We start from the raw sequence: 23,608 nt of genomic DNA, 5'->3' as shown, positions 1-23,608 counted from the left end.
TTCTGCCTCATTTACCTACTCCTATCCTGAGGCACAAGCCATGCTCTGCACTGTCAGGGAAGCCCCAGAATTCCTAGGGCAACATCAAGATGGTGGAGACCTGATGATCTGGATCTCTTCCCAGCCTGTGAGTGCAACAGGCACGGAGTGAGCAACTTGACAGTTTGGTAAGTGTGGGAGTTCGGTGAAGTGGGGGAAGGAGGTGCTATATTGCCTTGCTTTTCCTAACTTTTTCTGCAGAGCGGCGGTGGACCTGAGCAGCAGCAGACCAAGAATGGGGATAAAAGCAAGAGCAGACCTGCAACAAGAGAAAACTGCAGTGTGACGTCACAGGTGAAACAGGGAAGTGATTGGTAGTGACGATGGGCTAAGTTTTAAGTTAACATAAAGCATATAACTAAATTTTAAAAACTAAACTTCATTTAATTAATCTAATAAATTAAATGAGGTAAATAATTTGATTAACACTAAATTAATTAATTAATTAAATAAAATAATGGCAGAACAGGAGATGTGTTGCTTCTGCAATATGCGGGAGCTTGCGGACATTTCTGTCCCGGTCAACTACATCTGCAGTAAGTGTCTGCGGCTCGAGGAACTTCGGCTCCGAGTTGAGGAACTGGAGTCCGAGCTGCGGACACTGCGAGACATCAGGGTGGGAGAAAGCTACCTGGACCTTTTGCTTCAGGAGGCAGCCACACCCCTTAGATGAAGTACTTTAGAACTGACATGTGGTCAGGGACAGGAGGGTGTGACTGCGAGTGAGGCAGGGGCAGGAGGGTGTGACTGCGAGTGAGGCAGGTGCGGGGATCCAGGAGGTCGTATTGCAGGAGCCTCAGTCCCTGCACTTGTCCAATAGATTTGAGGTTCTTGCAACCCTTGTGGACAAGTGCGGGGACTGCGGGGAGGACGAGCAAACTGACCACGGCACCATGGTACAGGAAGCCATTCAAGTAGGGGGAGTAAAAAGGAAGGTGGTTGGAGTAGGCGATAGTATAGTTAGGGGGATAGACACTGTTCTCTGCAGCCAGGAGCATGAGTCCTGAAGGCTATGTTGCCTACCCGGTGCCAGGGTTAAGGACATCTCCTCCGGGCTGGAGAAGAACTTGGAGTGGGAGGGAGAGGATCCAGTTGTCATGGTCCACGTAGGTACCAACGACATAGGTAGGACTAAGAAAAAGGTTCTGCTGAGAGAGTTTGAGCAGCTAGGGACTAAATTAAAAAGCAGAACCACAAAGGTAATAAACTTGAGCCATGAGCAAATTGGCATAGGGTAAATAAGATCAGAGAGATGAACGCATGGCTCAAAGATTGGTGTGGGAGAAGTGGGTTTCGATTCGTGGGGCACTGGCACCAGTACTGGGGAAAGAGAGAACTGTTCCGTTGGGATGGACTACACCTGAACCATGCTGGGACCAGAGTTCTAGCGAATCGAATAACTAGGGAGGTAGATAGGGCTTTAATCTAAGGCGGGGGGAGGGTCCCGGTGGAGAGAAATCTAGAATGCTAAAGAGAAAAGACAAAGCAGCAGTGCAGGAAAGTAACTGGGGTAAGGATAACCAGATTGTGTCAGGAAGGGACAGAGCGTACAAACAAAAGAGTGAACTAACAAATAGGGTCCGGGTAAGAAAAAATGGTAATAAGACAAATATGGCCATGGTACAAAAAAATGTTAAGATGTCTAAAAATGTTAAAAAGACAAATCTAAAGGCACTGTATCTGAATGCACGAAGCATTCGTAATAAGGTAGACGAATTGACAGCACAAATAGATGTAAACGAATATGATATGATTGCGATTACGGAGACATGGCTGCAGGGTGACCAAGGCTGGGAGCTGAATATCCAAGGGTATTTGATGTTTAGGAAGGACAGGCAAAAAGGAAAAGGAGGTGGGGTGGCCTTGTTAGTAAAGGATGAAATCAGAGCAATAGTGAGAAAGGTTATTGACTCAGAAAATCAAGATGTAGAATCAGTCTGGGTGGAGTTAAGAAGCACCAAGGGGCAGAAAACACTGGTGGGAGTTGTCTATAGGCCTCCAAACAGTAGTGATAATGTAGGGGATGGCATCAAACAGGAAATTAGAGATGCATGTAACAAGGGTACTACAGTAATCAAGGGTGACTTTAATCTACATATACACTGGTCAAACCAAATTAGCAATAATACTGTGAAGTGTGTACGAGATTTTTTTTAGACCAGTATGTTGAGGAGCCAACCAGGGAACAGGCTATCTTAGATTGGGCACTGTGCAATGAGAAGGGGTTAATTCATAATTTTGTTGTGCGGGGTCCTTTAGGGAAGAGTGACCATAACATGATAGAATTCTTCATTAAGATGGAAAGTGAAGTAGTCCAATCCGAAACTAGGGTCCTAAATCTAAACAAAGAAAACTACAAAGGTATCTAGCCAGATATTTATCCAGCTCTTTTGTAAATAAGTTAACCACTAGGAGTTTATTACACATATCCAGAACTCTTGGAAGCAGGAGGGATATCCTTTAATAGCCTTAATTGAGACTTGTTAATTTTATACTCATGTACTGTAGTTCTGATTCACATTGCAAGATAAATAACCTGCTTGCTCCTACATCCTGGAAACTCTCAATTATACCTTATCTAATGAAAATTGACTCACTCTTCATAACTTCAAGTTCAAATTTACAGAATGATCATTGTTGCTCTTCCCTGAATCTTCTTCAATGCATCAATGTCTTGTTGATGGTAAGCTGTTCAGAACAGCAATCATTCTAAATATGACCTTACCAATGATGTATACAAACATGGAATCATTTGGTTTTATTTAGAGTTAAGTGCCCTTGAAATGTGTCCTAGCACATAATTAGCTTTGTTAATTGCAGGTTCACATTGACTGGATACTTTCAGCAAAAGGTCAAGAATAACACCTAAATCTTTTGTAATTTTGCTAATAGTCATTCCTTCACTCTGTACGTATATTGTCTGTTCTAATGTCCACAACCTTACATTTATCTACATTAAAATCCATAGGTCATTCCTGTCACTATCCTCTATCATTTATGGATAGTGTAACCAACAGAGAATCTAGCATCAATTCTTTAAAACTCGACAAGCCATTGAGAGAGCTCTTTCCATTTCCTGAGAGCCTTCTGCTTTCTATACCAAAGCTGGTTTTAATCCAATTACCAAGCCTATTTTCAATTCAGTTGTCTTTCATTTCATGATCCTTAATCTTCCTAATATATTTCACACATAGAACCTCATGAAATAGCTTCTGAAAACCCAAGCAGATTATATACCTTGGCTGCCCTTGTTAACCTAATCAGTTAATTCCTCAAACAATTCCAGTACATTTAATAGACATGATCTGTTGCTTCTAAATTTGTACTGATTACTTCTTATGGTGGTATATAAATACAAGTTGTTTTTATTGTAGTTGTGTCTTTTAATGAATACCGATAGCCTTCCAGTGTTGTGAAGTGTATACTTCCAACCAATGTTAGCTGATACAGCTGTAATTTCTGGTTTCATGAAACACTTTTTTTTGAAGACAATAACAACAAATTGCATTTATATAGTACCTTTAACGTAGTAAAACATCCTACGGCACTTCACAGGAGCGTTATCAAACAAAATTTAAGACCGAGCCACATAAGGAGATATTAGGACAGGTGACCAAACGCTTGGTTAAAGAGGTAGGTTCTAAGGAGCGGCTTGAAAGAGGGGAGACAGGTGGAGAGGTTTACGGAGGGAATTCCAGAGCTTAGGGCCTAGGCAGCTGAAGGCTGCCAATGGTGGAGCAATGAAAATCTGGGATGTGCAAGAGGCCAGAGTTGGAGGAGCGCAGAGATTTCGGAGGGTTATAGGGCTGGAGGAGGTTACAGAGATAAGGAGGGGCAAGACCATGGAGGGATTTGCAAACAAGGATGAAAATGTTAAAATTGAAGTGGTGCCAGACCGGGAGCAATGTAGGTCAGCGAGCATAGGGGTGATGGGTGAATGGAATTTGGTGCGAGTTAGGATACAGGCAGAAGAGTTTTGGATGAGCTCAAATTTATGGAGGGTGTAAGGTGGAGGCCGTCTAGGAGAGCATTGTAATAGTCAAATCTAGAGGTAACAAAGACATGAATGAGGTAGGGGCGGAGAGGGCCGATGTAATGGAGGTGGAAGTAGGCGGTCTTGGTGATGGAGAGGATATGGGTTCAGAAGCTCAGCTCAGGGTCAAAATTGCGAAGAGTCTGGTTCAGCCTCAGACAGTGGCCAGGGTGAGGGATTGAGTTGGTGGCTAGGGAACGGAGTTTGTGGCGGGGACTGAAGACATCGGCTTCGATCTTCCCAATATTTGATTGGAGGATATTTCTTCTCATCCAATACCGAATGTCAGACAAGCAGCGTTACAAATCAGGAAGAGTGGAGGGGTCGAGAGAGGTGGTGGTGAGGTGGAGCTGGGTATCGTCAGCGTACATGTGGAACCTGACACTGTGTTTTCAGATGATGTCGCAAAGGGGCAGCATGTAGGTGAGAAATAGGAGGGGGCCAAGGATAGACCCTTCGGGGACTCCAGAGGTAACGGTGCGGGAGTGGGAAGAGAAGCCATTGAAGAATCAGGGAAAACATTTGTTATTCTGTAGTTCTTAGATACAGCTCCTGTGTCTATGGAATTCCTAGAAATATTATCAAAGATCCTTACATATTCCTTTTGTTAGATCCTTGAAAAATCCATAAACCTTCTCATCAACCTTATGGAAGTTCGAGTTACTTCATACCTCAGGCATACGTTAACGATTGATCCAGAATTTCATTTGTCCAATATAGGACCAGATGGTCTTCAACATCATATACTGTGTACCTAGCTGATAAAAATTCATCAGATGTCTCTTGCTGCTATCTAAATTGATTTTTCCAGTGCCCCCTTACCACTTCTAATCTCATTTTAGTTATCCTCAAGTAACTTCAGTGTGACTCCCAGTCCCCACACCTATGTTGTTTCCCTCTCTCTGGGATATCTAGTTCTGTATTAATTGATCTCCTGTGGTGCTGCACACAAGGAGTCAAGACCAAGTGTAGTCTTCAAGTGAAGTGGGGAAGTGGGGTTGGAAGATTGGGGAATGATTGGATAAAGATGCACAGATGTAATTCAGTCACCATTTTGAAGTCATACATTCTGTCCTTATTTTTGTAAATATTTTGATTTTTTTTTTATTAGCTATAGTCAAATAGCAAAATGTACAAAATTTAAGAAGCAGTTGGTTGGAGCATAGAAATTTCCCTGCAGTGCTGGCTGAGGAACTGAGAGACACAAAATTGAGGCCATACTGCTTAATTGGAATTTATAATGGTAAAAAGTTGACACAAAAATGTGAGAGGACAGGAACAGTAAGAAGCAGTAGGAAGAAGCAATGGTTGGAGGACAGAAGATTCTCCCTCCTCCGTTGTTATCAATTAGTGTGCACCACATAGTGTTTCCAAATTTGAGCTGTTTCTCATATCCTCAGTATCATACCTAGTTCAGGTTACACTGAGAATATTTTCCAAACTTGGCTACATCCAAGATCCCAAGCGATCAAACCTCGGAAAACATATTTTAATGCAACTGCTGCAAGCATACGCTCGCCATAACTTTTGGAACTACTACTGAGGATCATAAAAGTGTAGCCGTAAACAATGCAGATAATCATGGGTTGTCACTTTGCTTAACCGTACTTTTTTTTCGTCCTTTGCTTGTTTTCTTGAGTTTGAGCAATGTTCCAAATAGAAACTGTTTTTTTAAATGTTTTTCTCTGAATTTACCTGATTTTTGGGGGTCCATTTTTCCTCCTGATTTTTCCCCAGTTTTCAATGCGATAAATAGAATTTGAAAAGTACCTTAATAATCCTAGGGGGGAGAAATTCGATAAGGGTCTGTTTTGGGCAGTGGTAATGCGATGCGCTAACACCCTGCACAGGCAAGACACAAGTTTGGACCCAAGGGAGCACTTACCTGCAATCAGCGTTCCTTTCCAGGCCTTGCACGTGGAATCAATGCAATTCACACTTTCCACCACCAGAGCGAGCTCAATCTCTTAAAGGGAGAATGTTTCTTAGAAATCTCTTAAAGGTAGCTTGTACCTGTTATTTGCTGAAAATAACAGTCTACTGTCTGCACGGAGTCTGAACAGAGATCAGACATTGCACACGTAGGACACAGATGCAGACCCCATCCTAACGTTTACACACTGCTGAGTTATGTTAAAACATTGAATAAAGGTTGCACACTACTAAATCCCACATCCTCCAATCTGCACACCAGACCTCACCAATCTGCCGATCTGAGTTGGTACCAGGCCGGCGTGAATGCATGCACCAAGGTTCTCTGCTGATGCATTAGAGACCTTGGGTGCAAGAGGTGGACAGAAGGAGGGACATCCTGGATCCGGAGGGGGGGGCAACAGGCCCTCCAGACATATACTCAAAAGGTAGCGGAAGGAAGCAGGGGACGGAGTCAATGCCAGGCGCACAGCATCATGAACATGGATGCAGTGCAGGAAGAAGTTCAATGCTTTGACATGAGTGGTCAAGTTGAGTGAGATCAACTGTCAAGTGGTGTCTCCTACCAACTGCACCACGCACTACACTCCCCATTACCACATACCAATAAGCTCTTTCCATCAGTACTCAACTCTGCCAATCAGATGCTTCCTCTCACCCCTACACATTACTACTGTTTCAAGCCGCCCACCCACAACTCAAAGGCCACACACACTGACAGCTATTCAACCATGACAGGCATATCACCCAGACACACGTCCCGCTTTCTTGCAGGAGAAGGTGGCGCATATCAAGAGGCAGCAAGTGGCCGTGGCATTTAGCCCCTCGAGCCTGTTCCACCATTCAATGAGATCATGGTGGACCTGTGACCTAACTCCATATACCCGTCGTAGCCCCATATCCCTTGATGCCTTTGGTTCACAGAAATCTATCAATCTCAGATTTAACATTCACAAGCGAGCTAGCATCAACTGGCGTCTGCAGAAGAGCGTTCCAAACGTTTCCCACCCTTTGCGTGCAGAAGCTTTTCCTAACTTCACTCCTGCACGTCCTGGCTGTAAATGTTAGGCAATGTCCCCGCGTCCTAGTATTGAAGTCTAGGAGACCTCCAAAAACAGTTACAAATGTCTCGGCAGCCAGAGGCAATATTCCAGCCACTAACCTATAAATCCTGCATGGTCCCTTTAAATAGCAATGGTGGGGGTCCTCCAGGCACTCTAAGACACATCAGATGGTTGGGGTTAAGACTGTGCATTGAGTTGAGCATTAAGTCCCAAAATGGTGTCTATCACTTTAAATCAGCGTTGCACACTGATTGAAGCCATTTTCTCCATACTTTACATGATTCCAGCGTTCGTTATCTGCGCCTACGCTAACTCCTATACCAAGATGGCGTCTGGCGCATGTCACGAAGGAAACGTGCGTGCACATCCAAAACGCCATCTTGGATGTTGGAAAGGCCGTGTAGCGCCGAAACAATGGGCGCTACCCGGCCCAATTTAGCGCCCTAGGTCTTTAAATCAGTAAAATAAAAATGAATATAGCTTGTCATGTCTTACTTCAATTCCCTACTTGCATATAACACATTACTTGCAGTAGGTTGGACGAGCAACACAGAAAATGTTTATCCAATGATTTAGTTAGTAAATGCACTGTTTCATGTGCACCTGAGCCAAAAAGCAGAGGGTCCCAGGTTTGATGTGGGTCTGTTCTTAAGTAGCTAAACTAGCACTGTCAGTGCTACTATAATTTGTTTTGATGCTCCTAGACCTGTTCTCAATTGATATGCAGCATCCTCTGCTTGAAAATATATGTGTTGCAGTTAACCCCCTCCCTGAATATCTTTCTTGTATTCCTGACTAGATTACAGTTTCCTTAAGAACTTAGGAATGTTCAGTTGCAAATGGGTTAGCAGACCCCAGGTCTAAAAATTGACGCCAAATCATAGTAAATTGTTTGTTGGGGATTTTATAGGTTTCCCACCATGTTTGTCCATCTCCCCATAAGGTGTACATAAAAAACAGCTAATAACCAAACTGATTCAATATGTTTGATTGTGTGAAACAAAATATGTTTGTGTGAATGCATCTGACATTCTTGCCTCAGCAATTATCTGGTAATAGTTTTTGTTGGATGGCTTACGCAAAATGATTCCTCACTGAGCTTTTATTCCTCCTTACACAAAAGATGACATGTAAATAGAGGACTAAAATTTATAATTCTTCTCCTTTGATGTAAAAACAGTCTATTTGCAACTTTCCCTTAACAATGTCTGAGCCATCACATATCACAACAAACGATGCGTTAATGGTTCAGAAAATGACTCTCTTCTCGATAGAATTCACATTGTCCCACTTATTCTGAACACTCAATAAAAAAGGAAATTACATATTGAGAAAGCTATTATCAAGAACAACTCACACAGAGCAACAAAACAGAAGGAGGGTGACAAACAATGAATGGTATTTTGGGTAGCCTAACATGGATTGAAACAAAGAAACCCCAGTTAAAGGCAGCCATGTCCAGTGACGATGATGATAAAGTCCAATTGCATGCAACTATTGGTCATCTACAGACCAGATTTTCCACAGAACAAAGGAAGCTTTCACACAAACTTTGCAAAGTCAGTCAGCTGAGACCGTTTTTAAATTTTGGTTCACTCATGCAAAGATCATTTAAAATGACAGAAATTTGCATTTCCCTCACAATGTGCTTGTGTGAACAATGGGGCAAGGTCAGGAGCCAGCGTGGCTTTGATGGCCCCCGCACTCATATAGTCTGTTGACACTCGTCGTCTAGGCTCACGTTTTTATTTTATTCGTTCCTGGGATGTGGGCATCGCTGGCAAGGCCAGCAGTTATTGCCCATCCCTAATTGCCCTTGAGAAGGTGGCGGTGAACCGCCTTCTTGAACTGCTGCAGTCTGTATGGTGAAGGTTCTCCCACAGTGCTGTTCGGTAGGGAGTTCCAGGATCTTGACCCAGCGACAATGAAGGAATGGCGATATATTTCCAAGTCGGGATGGTGTGTGACTTGGAGGAGAACGTGCAGGTGATGTTGTTCCCATGTGCCTGCTGCCCCTGTCCTTCTAGGTGGTAGAGGTTGTGAATTTGGGAGGTGCTGTTGAAGAAGCCTTGGCGAGTTGCTGCAGTGCATCCTGTGGATGGTACACACTGCAGCCACTGTGCACCGGTGGTGGAGGGAGTGAATGTTTAGGGTGGTGGATGGGGTGCCAATCAAGCGGGCTGCTTTGTCCTGGATGGTGTCGAGCTTCTTGAGTGTTGTTGGAGCTGCACTCTTCCAGGCAAGTGGAGAGTATTCCATCACACTCCTGACTTGTGCCTTGTAGATGGTGGAAAGGCTTTGGGGAGTCAGGAGGTGAGTCACTCGCCGCAGAATACCCAGCCTCTGACCTGCTCTCGTAGCCACAGTATTTATATGGCTGGTCCAGTTAAGTTTCTGGTCAATGGTGACCCCCAGGATGTTGCTGGTGGGGGATTTGGTGATGGTAATGCCACATGAGCAAAAAAAAAATCACTGCAATGAATCTTCACTTGGAAATGTGCTTCTGGTCTAAAAATAAAAACTGTCGGTGAAAGATTAAAAGCTTGGTGGACTATGGTATTAGCGGTAAGAATTTTGCAAGTGGATTTATTGAAGAAATTACTGTACATTTTAAAAGTTTGTATTTTGACTTCAGGCTGTGAAGAATGCTCAGTTAAATAAATAGCTCCACTCCTTGGAGCCACTGATGGGAATCTTAGTCTGTTCAGTATGATCTTGAAGAACAGACAGTGAGAGATGTGAGAAATTATTGAAAATGAGAATCCAGTTTCTGAGATGGTGAATCCTGCACTTTGATGGACAAATTTAAATTGGTTTTCCATTTAATGCTCCATGACATTTTAATTTTCATCTTTTTGTTGCATCAGGATGTTTTCATAGACCCGTAATCTTATTATTACACATCTCCTCCAGAAAGAGAACGAGTAATCATGTGTGGGGGAGAGAGATTGATTTTTACATTAACTTCAAGTTAAAGGGCCACTACAAGAAAAATAACAGACTTACAGTTGTGGCTAATTGTTGGAGGGGAGTTTGCATGGTGATCGTGGTCCAGCATTGTAGGAAAGTTAGGAGGTATCCTATGATAAGTTAGGGTTAAACTCTATGTTTAATTTTCTGTGTTTAAAGTGCTAACACTGAAAACCCAGACAGCTAAAGGTTTTGAGGCTGCAGCAATAAATCTGGCCAAAAGAATTGTCTTTACCAATGTTTACAACTGTTTATGACATTGATACATCTCAGATATTTCCTGAGGAAATCAGTGGAAAGGCAAATGGCCCAAACTTTTGCTCATTTAAAATTACTTACAGCAAGAAATAATTCCACATGAGGAAACACTTCCTGTAAAGACAATTTTAAGGATGGCCTCAGTGATTAGCAGGGGCCAACAAGAGATTGACTTTTAAGCCCCAAAAATCCTTTCAATTGACAAATTTGCAGGATGAAACCATTCAAACATAGTTCGGATGTGCTAACGATGGTCAACATAGGACAAAGACCCCTAAATACAATATATATGTCTAAGATTAAACGTTTTGAAAAGTGCAAGTAAAAAGGAAGTATTCCAATCTTGGTAAAAGAGTTATTTGATCAACAATATCCTTTGGCCTATTTGCAAAGTCGACCTCTGGTGAAGAGATTAGAAGACTGTGACTGGAAAAGAGAAGCAAGAAGTAAGAGATGGACATAGGAAGAGTAGAAGGAAGAAAAACCTTTGAAAAAGATTTTAGAAAAACCTAAAATCTTATTTTTAAAAAATAAAACATTCTAAAAAACTTTCTAAACCTTTTGGGATTACAAAATTTGGCACCTCACAAATCAGGCATGGAGAAGGAGATCTTATGAGCCAAGGATGAAATACAACTGCAGAAGTCTTATAGAAGAGATAAAACACAATGAGAAACTGAACCAGCTCATGATAAAGAAAGACTGAACAGTGTGCTCATTTCCATAGCAACGAGGTTGTATGCCTTTCTAATAATTCTGTTGGCTTATCAAAGGATATGGGGAAAGGGCAGGAAAGTGGAGTTGAGGTAAAAAATCAGATCAGCCATGATCTCATTAAATGGTGGAGCAGGCTCGAGGGGCCGAATGGCAGACTCCTGCTCCTATCTCTTATGGTCTTTTGCTCTTGTGGTCTTAAATAGGAAACATGATTGCTACCTCTTATGCTGCTGTACAAAGTGAAAAGATGACAAGAAACGTAATTCTCAAAACTCTATTGTTTAACTGGGAGTGTCTTATTTATTGAACCAAACTAAAACTGCGAGACTGCAACGCTGAACTCAGTCATATCTGAACCAAGTTATTGTAACTGCTGTAATGATTACTCAAATTATCATGGTTGTCATTGTTTGTACACAGTTAGGAAAATTAAGTAACGTTAGGGAAACAACTTTGTGTTACCATTCATTTCTTGATACCTGATAAGTCAAGAGATAAACGGCTGAGTGCACTGGATACAACAAAGGCTATGGGCCCCGACAACATCCCGGCTGTAGTGCTGAAGTCTTGTGCTCCAGAACTAGCCGCACGTCTAGCCAAACTGTTCCAGTACAGCTACAACACTGGTATCTACCCGACAATGTGGAAAATTGTCCACGTATGTCCTGTCCACAAAAGCAGGACAGAATTTATAATGGGGAACAAGGAAATGGCAGACAATTAAACAAATATTTTGGTTCTGTCTTCATGGAAGAGGACACAAATAACTTCCCAGAGATGCGAGGGAACCAAGGGAGTAGTGAGGAGGAGGAATTAAAGGAAATTAGTGCTGGAGAAATTAATGGGACTGAAAGCCAATAAATCCCCAGGGCTTGATAATCTGCATCCCAGAGTACTAAAAGAAGTAGCCATGGAAATAATGGATGCATTGGTTGTCATCTTCCAAAATTCTTTAGATTATGGAACAGTTCCTGCAGATTGGAGGATGATAAATATAACCCCACTATTTAAAAAAGGAGGGAAGAGAGAAAACAGGGAACTACAGACCGGGTAGCCTAACCTCAGTAGTAAGGAAAATGCCAGAATCTATTATTAAGAATGTGATAACAGGACACTCAGAAAATATCAACGGGATTAGAAAAAGTCAACATGGATTTATGAAAGGGAAAATGTGTTTGACAAACCTACTGGAGATTTTTGAGGATGTCACTGGTGGAATAGATAAGGGAGAACCAGTGGGTGTGATGTATTTGGATTTTCAGAAGGCCTTTGATAAAGTGCCACATAAGAGGTTAGGGTTCAAAATTAAAGCACATGGGATTGCGGGTAATATACTGGCATAGGTTGAAAAATGGTTAACAGCCAGGAAACAGAGAGTAGGAATAAATGGGTCTTTTTCAGGGTGGCAGGCGTTGACTAGTACCGCAGGGATCGGTGCTTGGGCCCCAGCTATTCACAATATATATCAATAATTTGGATGAGGGAACCAAATGTAATATTTCCAAGTTTGCTGATGAGACAAATCTAGGTGGGATTGTGAGTTGTGAGGAGGATGCAAAGAGGCTTCAAGGCAATTTAGACAAGTTGAATGAGTGGGCAAATACATGGCAGATGCAGTATGACGTGGATAAATGTGAAGTTATCCACTTCGGAAGGAAAAACAGAAAGGCAGAGTATTATTTAAATGGTGATAGATAAGGAAATGTTGATGTACAAAGGGACCTGGGTGTCCTTGTACACCAGTCACTGAAAGCAAACATGCAGGTGCAGCAAGCAGTTAGGAAGGCAAATGATATGTTGGCCTTCATTGCAAGAGGATGAGAGTACTCCCGGAGCAAGGATGTCTTACTGCAGTTACACAGGGCCTCGGTGAGACCACACCTGGAGCATTATGTGCAGTTTTGGTCTCCTTACCTAAGAAAGGATAGACTTGCCGTAGAGGGAGTGCAGTGAAGGTTCACCAGACTGATTCCTGAGATGGCAGGACTGTCGTATGAGGCGAGATTGGGTCGACTCGGCCTGTATTCACTCGAGTTTAGAAGAATGAGAGAGGATCTCATGAAACGTATAAAATTCTGACAGGTCTAGACAGACTGGATGCAGGGAGGATGTTTACCCTGGCTGGGGGGGGTCTAGAACGAGGGGTCACAGTCTCAGGATATGGGGTAGGACATTTATGACTGAAATGAGGAGAAATTTCTTCACTCAGAGGGTGGTGAACCTGTGGAATTCTTTACCACAGAAGGCTGTGGAGGCCAAGTCACTGAATATATTTAAGAAGTAGATAGATTTCTAGACACAGAGGGCATTAAGGGGCATGGGGAGAGAGCAGGAATATGGTATTGAGATAGAGAATCAGCCACGATCATACTGAATGGCAGAGCAGGCTCAAAGGGCTGAAAGGCCTACCACCGCTCCTATTTTCTATGTTTCTACATCTAATACAGTCAATTACCGCCCCATCAGTCTACTCTCAATCATCAGCAAAGTGATGGAAGGTGTTGTCGACAGTGCTATCACCAATAACCTGCTCACCGATGCACAGTTTGGGTTCCGCCAGGACCACTCGGCTCCAGACCTCATTACAGCCTTGGTCCAAACATGGACAAAAGAGCTGAATTCCAGAGGCGAGGTGAGAGTGACTGCTCTTGACATCAAGGCAGCATTTGACCGAGTGTGGCCCCAAGGAGCCCTCGTAAAATTGAAGTCAATGGGAATCAGGGGGAAAACTCTCCAGTGGCTGGAGTCATCCTAGCACAAAGGAAGATGGCAGTGGTTGTTGGAGGCCAATCATCTCAGCCCCAGGACATTGCTGCAGGATTTCCTCAGGGCAATGTCCTAGACCCAACCATCTTCAACTGCTTCATCAAAGACCTTCCCAACATCATAAGGTCAGAAATGGGGATGTTCGCTGATGATTGCACAGTGTTCAGTTCCATTCGCAACCTCTCAGATAGTGAAGCAGTCTGTGCCCACATGCAGCAAGATCTGCACAACATCGAGGCTTGGGCTGATAAGTGGCAAGTAACATTCACACCAGATAAGTGCCAGGCAATGACCATCTCCAACAAGAGAGAGTCTAACCAACTCCCCTTGACATTCAACAGCATTACCATTGTCGAATCCCCCACCAGCAACATCCTGGGGGTCACCATTGACCAGAAACTTAACTGGACCAGCCACATAAATACTGTGGCTGCAAGAGCAGGTCAGAGGCTGGGTATTCTGCAGCGAGTGACTCACCTCCTGACTCCTCAAAGCCTTTCCACCATCTACAAGGCACAAATCAAGAGTGTGATGGAATACTCTCCACTTGCCTGGATGAGTGCAGCTCCAACAACACTCAAGAAGCTCGACACCATCCAGGACAAAGCAGCCCGCTTGATTGGCACCCCCTTCACCACTGGCACACCGTGGCTGCAGTGTGTACCATCCACCGGATGCACTGCAGCAACTCGCCAAGGCTTCTTCGACAGCACCTCCCAAATTCACAACCTCTACCACCTGGAAGGATAAGGGCAGCAGGCACATGGGAACAACATCACCTGCACGTTCCCCTCCAAGTCACACACCATCCCGACTTGGAAATATACCGCCGTTCCTTCATCGTCGCTGGGTCAAAATCCTGGAACTCCCTACCTAACAGCACTGTGGGAGAACCTTCACCACACGGACTGCAGCGGTTCAAGAAGGCGGCTCACCACCACCTTCTCAAGGGCAATTAGGGATGGGCAATAAATGTTGGCCTTGCCAGCGATGCCCACATCCCATGAACGAATACAAAAAATAAATTGATTTTATTGATGCTGCACTTCATACTTGTACTGTTGGCTGAATACCTCTAAGGTTGTTTGAATACTGCATTGTATATTAAACCCTCGCTGCAGAGTGGTAAATTCTGCTGGTTGTGTTTTCAACATGAATCACGGCATTGTAACAGTGGATCTTTCAGCTGATCATCCCTACCTTATTGAGCACTGAAGTCCACAATTTGAATTTTCCTTTCTGACAGGGGCTTGGGTCTGAGATGCACATTAATCATCCCCTTTTTAATGGGATGTCAAATTTAACTGAGGCAGAAAGTTCATGATGCCATTGTTGTAAATATGGCAAGCTGGCGAAATGCAGCTAACTGCTAGTTAATTTTAACTCTTGCGTCGAATTATGGGTTGATCTCCTGAAGCTTTTCAAGTGTGATATTTACATTTCACTTGAACGTGTCTGCAATTTTATGTGAGTTGATGATGAAATAATGGTGGAGTAAAGCCAAATAGTTAGATGAATAGTAAGTTGTTGAAGATATTAAATTGTCTTTGTTAGGCTTTTATAAGGATACTTCTCGGCATTTGTTCTTAAGAGGAGAAATTATAATGGGGAATCAGGAAATGGCAGGTGCATTAAACAGGTATTTTGTATCTGTCTTCACAGTGGAAGACACGAAAAGCACACCAGAAATATTGGGGAACAAAGGGGCTAACGAGAATAAGGAACTTAAAGTAATTAATATCAGCAGAGAAAAAGTACTTGTGAAACTAGTGGGACTAAAAACCGATAAATCCATTGGACCTGATGGCCTACATCCAAGGGTTCTAAAAGAGGTGGCTGCAGAGATAGTGGATGCATTGGTTATGATCTTCCAAAATTCCCTAGTTTCTAGAATGGACCCAGCGATTGGAAGATAGCAAATGTAACCCCGCTATTCAAGAAAGGAGGGAGAGAGAAAACAAGGAACTACAGGCCAGTTAGCCTGACAGCAAACATCGGGAAAATGCTGAATCATTATTAAAGAAGTGGTAACAGGACACTTAGAACATCATAATATGATTAGGCAGAGTCAACATGGTTTTATGAAAGGGAAATCATGCTGACAAATTTATTAGAGTTTTTTTTGAGGATGTAACCAGTAGGGTAGATAAAGGGGTACCAGTGGATGTAGTATAACTGGATTTTCAAAAGTAATTTGATAAGGTGCAACATAAAAGGTTGTCATGCAAGATAAGGGCTCATGGGGTTGGGAGTAACATATTAGCATGGATGGAGGATTGGTTCACAGACAGAAAACAGAGAGTAGGGATAAACGGGTCACTTTCAGGTTGGCAGGCTCTGACTCGTGGGGTGTCACAAGGATCGGTGCTTGGGCCTCATCTATTTACAATCTATATTAATGACTTAGATGAAGGGACAGAGTGTAATATATCCAAGTGTGTTGACGAAACAAAGCTTGGTGGGAAAGTAAGCTGTGAGGAGGACACAAAGGGCATGAATTTGACCCCAAGCCGGGCAGGGGGCGGGGGGGCGAGACCCAGAAGTACGGGTTTCCCGGATGTCCTTACGATTATGACGTAAGGACGTCTTTAATTTTTTTTGTGTGTGTTTGCTGTCCAACAGGCCAGCCTGATTGACAGTCGGATGGGAGAGCAGCCAGGGAGAGGACGTGTTCGGGTAAATCTTCAGTCTTTGTTCGTATGGGTTGGGGGGGGCATGGGTGGGCATAGGTTGGCACGGGGCACTGAGGCAATGGTGGGCACGGGGGTCACTGGGTGGGGGTGAGTCAGTAATAAAAACTTACCTTTCAGTCTTGGGTCTTCTCGCCTTTTTTCACGTGGTGTGAAAGAGAAGGCCCAGGAATCTCGGCCCCCAGGGGTTAAAATTGGAAACACTGGGAAAATAGAGGCCCGCAGCCTCCTTGAAAGGTTTTAATCACCAACCCTGTCGCCTGTCCCTCGTCCCGCCCCGGTGAAAACCGGAAGTGGGCGGGTTGGAGGCAGGTCCAAAATGGTTGCGATTTTGAATCCCCCCTGCTCCCAACCCACTCGTTTTTCCCTTTAAAATCATGCCCAAAGAGTCTGCAAAGAGATATAGACAGGTTAAGTGAGTGGGCAAGAAGGTGGCAGTTGGAGTATAATGTGGGGAAATGTGAGGTTTTTCACTTTGGTGGGAAGAAAAACAGAATATTTTTTAAACTAGTAAATGTTGGTTTTCAGAGAGACTTGGATGTGCTCGTACAAGAAACAAAAAAGGTTAGCATGCAGTTACAGGAAATATTTAGGAAAGCAAATAACACGTTGGCCTTTATTGCAAAGGGGTTGGAATACAAGAGTAAGGAAGTTTTGCTACAATTGTACAGGGCTTTGGTGAGACCTCACCTGGAGTACTATGTACAGTTTTGGTCTCCTTATCTAAGAAAGGATATACTTGCCTTAGAGGCAGTGCAATGAAGGTTCACCTGATTAATTCCTGGGATGAGAGGGTTGTCTTATGAAGACAGGTTGAGTAGAATGGGCCTATACTGTCTGGAGTTTAGAAGGACGAGACCTCATTGAAATATATAAGATTCTGAGGGGGCTTGACAAGGTAGATGCTGAGAGATTGTTTCCCCTGGCTGGAGTGTCTAGAACTAGGGGGCATAGTTGCAGAATAAGGGGTCGGCCGTTTAAGTCTGAGATGAGGAGGAATTTCTTCACTCAGAGGATTCTTTGGAATTCTCTACCCCAGAAGGCTGTGGATGCTGAGTTGTTGAATATATTCAAGGCTGAGATAGATAAATTTTTGGACTCGAGGGGAATCAAGGGATATGAGAATCGGGCAGGAAAATGGAGTTGAGGGAGAAGATCAGCCATTATCTGATTGGATGGTGGAGCAGACTCGAGGCCTGTATGGCCTACTCCTGCTCTTATTTCTTATGTTCTTATCTTCTTGTAACAAAGTGCATCAACCCTCACTGAATTTCCCCAATACAAGCTCACAATCCTCATCTGCAGCTGTCAATACAGCTAGTATGCCACCATCGGAGTAGGCCATTCTGTTCTGCCATTCGACCAGATCATGGCTGATCCGTACCTCAAGTCCATTTACCTGCCTTTTCTCTATATCCCTTGATACTCTTGCCGAACAAAAATCCATTGATGTCAGTCTTGAAAATTTCAATTGACTGAGCAACCACAGCCTTTTGGGGGAGAGTTCCAGATTTCCACTACCCTTTGTGTGAAAAAGTATTTCCTGATTTCACTCCTAAATGGCTGAGCTCCAATTTTAATATTATGTCCCCTTGTTTTGGATTCTCCACCTGAGGAAATAGTTTCTCTGTATCTACCAGATCGAATCCCTTCATCATTTTAAACACCTCAATTAGATCACCCATCAACCTTCTAAACTCAAGGGAATACAAACCAAGTTTTATGCAACCTGTCCTTATAATCTAGCCCTTTAAGCATTGGTATCATTCCAGTAAATCGTTACTGCACCACTTCCAAGGCTCTATACCTTTCCTGAGGTTCGTTGCCCAAAATTGAATGCAGTACTCCAGGTGGGGTGTGATCTAGTTCTGTGCAACTGAAGCATCACTTTCTCACTTTTGTATTCAAACCCACTTGAGATAAAAGCCAAAATTTCATTAGCCTTTTTGATTGCTTTGTGTACCATTGCACCAGCTTTTAGTGACCTGTGTAGATGACCTCACATTTCCCCATTGAATTCCATCTGCCATAGTTTTGCCCACTCAATTAATCTATGTCCCTTTGTAATCTCCTGCTGCCATCCACACAACTTAGTACGCCTTTTAACTTAGTGCTGTCTGCACAACCTTCTTATTTACCTGTCCTGACAGTTCTTACGGAAATTGCCGGAATGGCTCCAGAGCCCCCGCATGTGGTATCTGTTAGAATTTCCATCAAAATGAAGACTATTTATTTAGAATCTCAAAACACTATGTGCACCAATAAAAAAAGTTTGCGGCAAACTTTTTCTCCTTTGTTGTAGAATGATGTAAATCACATCAAACTACTTAATCTCATTGCAAGAAATGTCAAAATGACAAGACATTTCTCACAAAAAAAGTTTTCTCCAAATGCTTTCTCAAACTAATTGTAACATTAAATTCAGAACCATTTTCTATCTGCACCACTTTCTAATTAAACGCATCGTAGAAATAGTTCTGATGTGTTACTGAGTCTACTTTATCACAGTCTTCATGCAATGTCAAATAAGCATGTTGGTCTTGGAGAAAGTACTTCCACACTGTTTCGATGTGAATACCCATGCAGTTATCAGGATAAGACAGGAATCTTTCACGCCAACAATATTACAATCCTTTGCCCACTTGGCATCTGCAAATGGGTATGTCATAACATCCCCTTTCAAAATGGCAGAAATTCAAACCTAGCTAACTGCTGGTTATCCATTTCTAAGACAGATGCTTTCTGGATAAGTAAGTCACTGAGTAAACAACAAGTGAGCGACAATACAGCCAAGCAGTCAAAGTGAATGAGCAGGAGCAAATGAATATATGTGTGCCTGTCTCCTTCACTGCATGAGCTACATCACACAGATTCTTAAGGGAGAACAGACCAAGTGAGGCAGTGCTACGCAATACCCAACTGTCTGTGTTATAGTTGCAGAGTGTGTGGCTGGAGCAGCACAGATTTTGTCAACTGCCAAGCTTGCTGATCCATCAGGATAGATTCAGCTGGTTGGGACCCAGATGCTGAGGAACATATGGCACAGAACAGCATTCACATTAGACAATTACCACATAATTAATTCTTAAGAGTTCACCCTCAATATCCAAAAATATTCATCTCTGCAGCTCAAAGTGCCATTTATTTCAGAAAAAAATCCCATTTCTAGTGCTTAATATACCTCCATATCATTTAAAATCACTCGGATATTTTCAATGAATACATTTCTTTATGAGGCACATTGCATGTTCATTACTTCCAACACAAGTGAAAATACAACGTCTCCAAGGTAATCATCTCTTTTACATTCTGACAGCAATACATGTTGTGATTTATTCATCTATTTTTCTCAGGCCCAGCTGGCTTGTTCTTTACACCAGCCGATAACTCTTCCAAATATGAGGCCTGTGCTCAGGACTTTAAACATCAGATGAAACTCAACATTTTCAAAGCCAAATGATTCAGGTCCAAACTTCAGCGAAAACCTTAAGTTGATGTTAGAATTGGACTTTAGATCAAATGGAATACACCCAAATGGATTTCAATGTAGGCAAGTGTGAGGTCGAGTACTTTCTAAATGTCAAAAAGCTCGAAACAGTGGAGGTCCAAAGAGACTTAGGGGTCCATGTACATAGATCATTAAAATGTCACGGACAGGTACAGAAAATAATCAAAAAGGCTAACGGAATGCTGGCCTTTATATCTAGAGGACTAGAAAACAAGGGGGTAGAAGTTATGCTACAGCTATACAAAGCCTGGTTTAGACCACACCTGGAGTTCTGTATTCAGTTCTGGGCACCACACTTTAGGAAGGATATATTGGCCTTGGAGGGAGCGCAGTCTAGATTTACTAGAATGATACCTGGACTCCAAGGGTTGAATTATGAGGAGAGATTACACAAACTAAGGTTGTATTCTCTGGAATTTAGAAGATTAAGGGGTGATTTGATCAAAGTTTTCAAGATATTAAGGGGAACTGATAAGGTAGATAGAAAGAAACTATTTCTGCTGGTTGGGAAGTCTAGGACTAAGGGACGTGGCCTAAAAATTAGAGCCAGGACTTTCAGGAGCGAAGTTAGGAAACACTTCTACACGCAAAGGGTGGTGGAAGTTTGGAACTCTCTTCCGCAAACGGCAGTTGATGCTAGCTCAATTGTTAATTTTAAATCTGAGATTGATAGATTTTTGTTAACCAAAGATATTAAGGGATTATGGGGCTAAGGCAGGTATATGGAGTTAGGTCACAGATCAACCATGATCTGATTGAATGGCAGTACAGGCTCGAGGGCAGAATGGCCGACTACTAGTCCTATGTTCCTATGTTCAAACCATCATATATTTACCATTTTTTGCAATAATAAGCTACAATACTTTTGGAGTAAGTACATTTGAGGCTCCCGGAGTAAGGAGAGATAGACGGGACATAAACTAGAGTTCAATGTCTAAACTTTAAAAAAATGTAGACAACAGAAATAAACAAATGTATCCTGCAATTAATGACAGCTCTTTGTAACCATTTTGTTTTCACAAGGGGTCCTGAACGTGACCCTTGGTTGCTAACTTATCAGACCTTTCACTTCATAGAGGAAACGCCCTGGGAGACCTTGCTAGCGCAAGCTGTTATAGACCTGATAGAGTCAAAGATGGATTGAGACCAATGGGAGAAGTTGGAAGAGTCAGTCAGCCAAGCTCTCTCTCTCAGGCTGCTTACCTGACCTCGACTGCATCCTCCATCACCGTCATATCTGTCTTGCATTTTGCTGAAGGGTTGATGGCAAGTTCTGCTGGGGGAATGACAAAGCTTTTACTAAGCGGCAGCCACATTCCTTCCCCGAGTGTGTAGGTAAACCTGAAAAATATAACAAACACAGATATGCTTAGGAAATGCAAGTGTCTGAGAATGGGAGCTAAAAGTCCTAACAAGCACAGAGTTGAGGTCTTTCACGGTCATATTTCATCCATCAATTGACTAACAGGAGTCCCACTCAGGTATTCTCCCAGCAAGTATCTGAAATCTCAGGTATCCATGGTGCTTTTTGAAGTAATAGAACACTATAACCATAGTTGGATCTGTCAGCAGGGGAGGCAGTTAAATGTTTTAGGTATAGAACCTTTGTCAGACTGACTAAACTATTGCGTGTTTCCAGCTTTTCCTATTTTAATTTCAGTCCTCCTACACATGCAGGATTTTTCCTTTTTATTCAATTTCCCCCAATTTTCTTGCCTTTTCCTTATCTGAGCTTTTTGTACGTTCTTTTGTTCATCTCATTGCCTCACTGATACCATCTCACAATTCCTTGTTTTTCTATTAGTTTACAGGTCATTCAATCCATCAAGTCCCTCATTCTGATTGAAGTATCTGGTCATTTGATCCCACTCCTGCTCCATTCCTTCCAACCCAACAAAATTGCTTGTTTGTTTTTCAGGTTTTCAGTTCTGATGAAAGGTTACACCTGAAACTGTAACTTCTCTCATAGAAAGTTCATCGGCATCTGTAATGTTATTCCAGCATTTTTTGCTCGTTTCCCTCCCACTCCCACGGCCGAGTTATCACCACTCTGTCTCTGGACTGGCTCCACCCATTCTAATCTAGTCTGACCTCACCATGTTAGCTTTGCCACCACACCCGAGTTTCTCCAATCTGCCTTGCCTCGATGTTGCTGCCTTGCTGTTTCTGTTATAGTTCCATAAACATCACCTTTATTCTTTTCCTATTACATTAGCATTAGTCACACTGCCTCAATTTTGACAAAAAACTCCTGTAAAACTAATACTGTAGTCTACTCTATTCAGCTAAGTACTGGGATACTGGAACCAATCTGGTATTTGATAGAATCATCATAGAATCATAGAAAGTTATGGCACAGAAAGAGGCCATTCGGCCCATCGTATCTGTGCCGGCTGGAAAACAGCTATCCAGCTTAATCCCACTTTCCAGCACTTGGTCCGTAGCCCTGTAGGTTACGGCACTTCAAATGCACATCCAAGTACCTTTTTTAAATGAGTTGACGGTTTCAACCTCTACCATGCTTTCGGGCCCCTGGTCACTAACCCCTCTGCTAAGGGAAATAGGTCCTCCCTATCCACTCTATTTAGGCCCCTCATAATTTTATATACTTCAATTAAATCTCCCCTCAGCCTACTCTGTTCCAAAGAAAACAACCCCAGACTATCCAACCTTTTCTCATAGCTAAAATTCTCCAGCCCTGGCAACATCCTTGTAAATCTCCTCTGTACCCTCTCCAGTGCAATGACATCTTTATTGTAATGTGGTGACCAGAAGTGTACGCAGTACTCAAGCTGTGGCCTAACTAGCATTTTATATAGATCGAGCATAACCTCCCTGCTCTTTTATTCTATGTCTCGGCTAATAAAGTATACCGTAAGCTTTCTTAACCACCTTACCTACCTGCCCTGCTACCTTCAGGGATCTGTGGACATGAACTCCAAGGTCCCGCTGTTACTCTACAACCCTCAGCATCCTCCCATTTATCATGTATTCACTTGCCTTGTTTGCCCTCCCCAAATACATTACCTCACATTTCTCCAGATTGAATTCCATTTGCCACTTTTTTGCCTATCTGACTAGTCCATTGATATCTTCCTGCAGTCTACAGCTTTCCTCCTCACTATCAACCACATGGCCAATTTTTGTATCATCTGCAAACTTCTTAATCATGCCCCCTACATTCAAGTCTAAATCATTAATATATACCACAAAAAGAAAGGGACCTAGTACTGAGCCCTGTGGAACCCCACTGGAAACAGCCTTCCAGTCACAAAAACACCCGTCGACCATTATCCTTTGCTTCCTGCCACTGAGCCAATTTTGGATCCTGTGGGCTTTTACTTTTTTGACCAGTCTGCCATGTGGGACCTTGTCAAAAGCCTTGCTAAAATTCATGTAGACTACATCAAACATGTTACCTTCATCGACCCTCCTTGTTACCGCCTCAAAAAATTCAATCAAATTATTCAGACACGACCTTCCCTTAACAAATCATGCTGACTGTCCTTGATTAACCCGTGCCTTTCTAAATGACAATTTATGCTGTCCCTCAGAATTGATTCCAATAATTTTCCCACCACCGAGGTTAGACTAACTGGCCTATAATTACTCGGTCTATCCCTTTCTCCCT

At 42.8% G+C, this 23,608-nt stretch overlaps 1 protein-coding gene across 1 annotated transcript in view; it reads right to left on the bottom strand.

Annotated features, from left to right (window-relative positions):
- The window catches only part of astn1 (astrotactin 1), a 2,273,142-nt gene that overhangs the window by 963,501 nt on the left and 1,286,033 nt on the right, over positions 1-23,608 (bottom strand). The window contains exon 10 of the mRNA XM_067989612.1: positions 21,181-21,318. Within this exon, the coding sequence (XP_067845713.1) occupies positions 21,181-21,318 (138 nt within the window). The remainder of the gene's footprint in view (positions 1-21,180; positions 21,319-23,608) is intronic.

This window comes from Heptranchias perlo, chromosome 9, assembly GCF_035084215.1.
Source record: "Heptranchias perlo isolate sHepPer1 chromosome 9, sHepPer1.hap1, whole genome shotgun sequence".
NCBI classification, from domain to species: domain Eukaryota; kingdom Metazoa; phylum Chordata; class Chondrichthyes; order Hexanchiformes; family Hexanchidae; genus Heptranchias; species Heptranchias perlo.
This window is presented reverse-complemented; position numbering and strand designations above follow the sequence as displayed.